We start from the raw sequence: 5,875 nt of genomic DNA, 5'->3' as shown, positions 1-5,875 counted from the left end.
TAAATGGCAGTGGAACATTTAGAACAGATCAACAAGACGCTAAAATAAAAAAAGTATTAATAAGGATAAGAATGCACATTTACCAATCAAAGGACAAATTGGTGCTAAGGAGGCTAAAAGGCAGGTTGTAAAAGTGAAGGTGAAATGAAATGGCAATAATTCACATTACAAGGAACAGTGTGTCATTTTGGAAAACTGAGATAATTTTTAGCTACATGCATCCAGAGATCATCCTACAGTGTCTTGTACATTTCCAAACTGCCAGACTGTTTAAGTAAGAGCTGTTTCAGGTTGATTATTATAAACAATTCAATTATATTTAATAATAATATAAAAAAAGAAAAAACACAATTAGGCAATTAAAGAAGACAAATGCTGACAAACTGACCCTGAGCACAACCAAATTTTCTTTGTTTTAAACCATTACAGACTCCTCTCCATCTGACTGACTCAAGAGCCAAACTGATCTGTCAGGGTCAAACAGTGTGTAAGAAATATAGTGACAAATTAACCTAAAATAAATACCTTTAATTTAGACTAAAACTCTCAAAGATTAAAGTGTTGTTTTAAAATAAAAACGTTTGTCCAGTTAGTATCATTTGATCTACGCAAATACTTTCATTTAAATCTAAAAGATTTGAAGATTTACACAGCCAGTGCAATTAATACATAAATACCTGATTTCTAAATATAATTCTGCCTATTTATTAATAGACCCAGGTTAGAAAGTAACAATTCATCCATAAATTCAAATACTGTCTGATCTAACTCTTGTCTCAGGTGAAGCTTCAACAGTTTGTGTGGAAATAAATGCCAGCAAACTCTATAGTGTTGTTTACCAGACACTACTGGGGACCTTTAAATTAACAACTGAGCACACATCATTTGCCAAGGAAGACTGAACTTAAAAGATGCTATAAAAACTTCTAGAGATTCAAATTTTCAGTGAGTTTGATGGAACCAATAACATACAGATGATTTTGCTATTCTTACAGCCTTAGCATTTGTGAAAGCTAGTGTGCCTTGGGCATGCTACTAGAGTAAAGGACATGGTGTTAAGTTTATGCTCTGGGGGAATAAATACACTTTGAAGATCATACTAGCCATTACATTACGCTTTTAATCAATGTTAAGTTTTTCTTAGTCTGGTTCAAACCACTTGTACGTTTGTTTTCTAGTCTAGAGGCCACAATGCTGTTTATGGATTATAGTGATGTCTCTTTACCTTCCGTCTTTTTTTGTAAAGCACTCTGGCCAACTCCTTGACTTTAATTGTGCTCTATAAATAAATGACTTGACTTTTGATTTAGAGACATATGTTGATTCTGAATGGCATTAGTGGAATGCCAGAAACACAGTTTGTAAGTGGAGCACAGAAATATGTCAATGAATGGCATTAGTGGAATGCCAGAAACAGTTTGTTAGTGGAGCACAGAAATATGTCAAGAACAGTTGTTGTATGGCAGTGGGGAGTGATATGCCGTTTTCATGTGGCATGTGTCAACTGAACAGCAGTGATGTACTCTGTCTCTGGTCAAAGTCACTTACAAATAAAAATCTGCATTAGCCACTAAAACAACAGTGGTATTTGCTGGTGAAAAGTGGTATCTGTCAGTGAATTAGGTGTGGCATATCAATCAGTAGTGGCATATGTCACTAAGAACCAGTACATAACATGAGAAGTGTGATCACAAAAAGCAATGTGCTCATTCTAAGCGCCATAAGCCAGGGGAACACGAGAGTACTAGATCATTAAACGCTTTGTGGTCTCTGCAATCCTCCAATAAGATTTTTTTCTTTCTCAACCTAGTGATGCTGTGTGTTTCATAGTTGAATGATTTTAGTGAACTGAGAGCTCAAAAGCTCTAGCTGCAGTATAGTACACAGACCAAATGCTCTGTGCTTGTTGCTCATACAAACCGCAGTGGAGATTTCACTGAGATCAGGGGGAGAAACAAGGTCAGTCTTTTTGTTTTGGGGTGCAGTCATCCATTAAAAATTATTTCAAGTCTTTTTCATATCTGCAGATTAAAACTTCAACTTATATATATATTTTTTCTTGTTTTAGGTCCTTGGTGTTTTGTTAACATCAACAGCTTGTCTAATTTTTCCTACTGGGGCAAAAAAAAAACCTGATGTCACATAAAGAAAATGTTTATACTTCAAATAGTGATTAAAAAAAATAAAATAAAAGATTTTCACCATGTACCAACTCATTTTTATGATCACAGCTCTTAAAACACAAACTCAGGAAATGACTATTTGCTGGCTTTAGGTTTAAGGCTGGCACTGTCACATTTGTTGTAAGCTCATATTTATCATTTGCCTCCATACTGATAAAGGAAGGACAAGTGTACTGAGCTTCAGTCAACTTAAAACACTCTGACGTTCTTCCCATCTAACAGGAATGGATCTCAAATCAAAGGTCTTCATACCAGCGTCACCCTTGCCTCCCATTTCCCCTGTTTCCCTCCATCTGTCTGTATTCATCTCATTATTTATTCAGTCCCTTCCCTTTCCTCTGTTCCCTCATCTCCTTTTCTCTCTAGCTTACATTTCCACCTGGTGTCTCTCAGTCAGTCTTGGTGCTTTTGTGTTTCCATGGGTAAATCAACTCGCCAACAAACAGTTTCTTGACCAGGGTGGCCCACGAGTCCTTGGGGTAACAGCTGTAAGTTGGGGTGCGATAGGTCTGAACCACTGTGTTGAACTTCAGAGGATTCATCTGTTGGAAAAAAAAAAGTATAAAACAGCTCTATAATATAAAAACAATTAGTGCTTACATCATGCGTGTACCATGTTGAAAATGTTCTCTTAGTAACTTACACACACACATAGAAAAACTGGTTGAGTATCTCATTAACTGACATGAAAACTTAGTATAAATACTTTATCCTCACATCATCAATTAATCTGAGGCTTCATTAGAGAACTCACAGGCCATCAACATTATCTATACTGTACAATGGTGATATTCTGAAACAACTGCACTCCCTGTATAATCCCTTTATGACTATTAATACACCAGTCATTCAATATGTCTACTTGTGGACAAGACAGATCACAGAAAACTGTTCAGTGCTAAATAAGAAGAAGTTATGGTGGTCACAGTGTCAGGAAATGAAGACCTGATTCATTTTCTACAGGTCACTGAGGTAAGAGGAAGAACTCCATTTTGGAACTATTCCTCAGACAGGAAAATAATCCTCAAAGAGGAACAGAATTTTAAGAGCTATAATATGACACCAGACACCATGGCAGAGCAGTGGTTAGTGCTGTAATCTCACAGCAAGAAGGTTCTGGGTTCGAGCCCAGGCCAACCAGGGTACTTTCTGTGTGGAGTTTACTTGTTCTCCCTATGCCTATGTGGGTTCTCTCCGGGTACTCCGGTTTCCTCCACAGTCCAAAGACATGCAGCTTAGGTTGATTGGTGACTCTAAATTGCCCCTAGGAGTGAGTGTGAGTGTGTGTGGTTGTTTGTCTGCTTGTCAGTCCTGTGACAGACTAGTGACCTGTCCAGGGTGGACCCTGCCTCTTGCCCAATGTCAGCTGGGATTGGCTCCAGCCCCCGTGACCCTATTCAGGACTAAGCGGTATAGATAACGGATGGATAGTATGACACTACGGACCTATAAAAACAAAACAAAACACAGAAACAAAATGTGATCTTTTACCTCCATTTGCAGGTGAAGGGCTGTGCCAGGCTCGTCACACAGCACCCTGAACTTTACACCTTCTGTTAAGTACAAAATACACATCACAGAATACAACTACACTCAACTGTGTACTGATTATCATGTCAGTTATTCATGCATCCATCCAGAAAACATTCACATTTATTTCACTTAAAAGACCTGCAGATGTCGTGCATTGTGTTGTCATCTATCAAATCAAATTTGCACATTCCTTTAATATGAATTCATTAGATTTGTACACATTATTCTTAATATGCAAAAATTAAGCAGCAAAGTTGGAGAACCAATAGTGGTAGCCCAGGATTTCACTTTTTTTTTTTAATTAATATACATTGCACCACTAAACTTTCATCTTGGTAACCCAGTTTTGATCAGTATTGCAGAAACACAGTGGACAGATGACAAGGGTGATGTACCTGCCAGTCTGTAGGGCCGACAGACGCGGAGGCCCAAAGCGAACAGAGGAAAGGAGTTGATGAAGTCCACGCTGAGGTGGAGGACGCCCTGGAAAAGCACCACCACCAGCCGCAACTGTGCAACACAGGGACACACAGGTTAAACACAAACCCATGCTGCTGGAAATAATCACGGCTGGCGATGGATATAGGTTTAGTCTCGCTGTTTTGCTAAAAAACTGTATATGGATCAGGCAGTGCTATGAAATTAAAAGAACCACTTTTCAATAAAACATTTGTGCATTTTCCCTGTTTGCTCATGAGCAGTGGTCCAATTACATCAAGTGAACATTTGTTTCATGTTACTCCACCCAGGATCTATGAATAACTATCAAACACACCCTGTGTGTTTTTAAAAAGGCAACAGAATTTGTACCTGGCTGCTTCCTAGAAAACAGCAGCCACTCAGTTTGAACTTACGTAACAACATAAATTCCAATAGTGACAAAGTGTCAAGGTGGACAGGAAGAATGAGATATCAGTGGTTATTTTTCTGGCTCCACCACAGGAAAACTATGTCCTCATTCCTAATCATGCCTACAAAGCTCAATTTGGCTGTTCTCCATCCAGACAAACAGCCATCTATAGGTTGGCTCCAAAATCAGCCTGGCACAGTATCTGTTTGTGCCAGCTGGGCATGTTTTCCACTCCTGTACTGTTTAGAAGATGCTACTAATTAATTAATCAGTGATTTATTTCATGGTCATCAATTGAATTCTTCTTATATGTCAGAAAAAGCTGTAGACCATTATACTTTCTTGGAGCCCAAGATGATATGTTCAAATAGCCTGTTTTATCTTTACCGCACTTTGTATGAAGATAAGTGATTAAAAAAATTTTTTTCATGGCATTGTTTTTGAAAGCATCCTAACTTCACCTTTAGTGCCTAAAACGTTTGCACAGTACTGCACACAGGTGTAGTTCACAACGTTTGTTGTGGCTGAGTCCAAACAGAAAAGGTTCTGTCTCTGTCAAAGCTCTGAACAAATGACCACAACATCTCCACTACTGATGGGAGAGGCTGCTTCATTAACAACCTGCACTCCATATAATTAGGTTTCACCACACTGGTACATAACAAGCACAATGTAAGACCAACATCAACACTACATGAGCAGCAGAAGATGAGCACAGCACCAGGCTGGTTGCTTCTGAAAGCTGTAGTAAGTGACATGAACTCAAACCAACAACAGCTGCTGAAAGAGTCTTCACTTGTGATTCATCTTACCAGAGTGAAGACCAGGTAGTAGAGAGCGGTGGTGGGCAGCAGGAACAGCAGGATGGTGAATAGCAGCGTTCCAATGAAGAGCTGAAGCACCATGACACACAGACTCTTAGTAAATGTCTAAACCTCTGTGAGGGCGATGAATACGGTGTGTGTGTGTGTGTGTGTGTGAGTATTACCTGGTCCAGGTCATAGGAGCAGGAATCCACTCTCTGCCGCAGGACATTCCACTTCTTGCCTCTGAAAAGCCTCCAGAGAGACGAGAGGCCGTAGATTTTCAAACAGTACAGCCTGACAAAGACACAGACATGGCTCATTATGCACAAGTGGTAAAAAAAGAACCAGTCAAATGACTGTTCTCCAGCTCCACAGTGGCTGTAAATAGATGGGCAGAGAGGATTAGAGAACGTGGATGATGAGAGAGAGAGAGAGAGAGATGGGGAAAAGAATTCAGGTGGGAGAGGTGAGTGACAGAAATGAGTTGAGGTGTTTTTAGACAC

The 5,875-nt window shown here is 39.3% G+C and overlaps 1 protein-coding gene across 2 annotated transcripts in view; it reads right to left on the bottom strand.

Annotated features, from left to right (window-relative positions):
* Positions 1-1,394: 1,394 nt before the first annotated feature.
* The window catches only part of pigq (phosphatidylinositol glycan anchor biosynthesis, class Q), a 13,999-nt gene continuing 9,518 nt past the window's right edge, over positions 1,395-5,875 (bottom strand). For both annotated transcript variants that reach the window (XM_020604933.1, XM_020604934.1), the window contains exons 10-14: positions 5,555-5,666; positions 5,379-5,459; positions 4,112-4,226; positions 3,675-3,736; positions 1,395-2,725 (exon numbers count right to left, since the gene is read on the bottom strand). In XM_020604933.1, the coding sequence (XP_020460589.1) occupies positions 2,573-2,725; positions 3,675-3,736; positions 4,112-4,226; positions 5,379-5,459; positions 5,555-5,666 (523 nt within the window). In that variant the 3' untranslated portion in view covers positions 1,395-2,572. The remainder of the gene's footprint in view (positions 2,726-3,674; positions 3,737-4,111; positions 4,227-5,378; positions 5,460-5,554; positions 5,667-5,875) is intronic.

The sequence above is a fragment of the Monopterus albus genome, unplaced genomic scaffold (assembly GCF_001952655.1).
Source record: "Monopterus albus unplaced genomic scaffold, M_albus_1.0 scaffold68.1, whole genome shotgun sequence".
NCBI classification, from domain to species: Eukaryota; Metazoa; Chordata; class Actinopteri; order Synbranchiformes; family Synbranchidae; genus Monopterus; species Monopterus albus.
The sequence above is the reverse complement of the archived record's forward strand: the minus strand, read 5'-3'. Positions and strand labels throughout refer to the sequence as shown.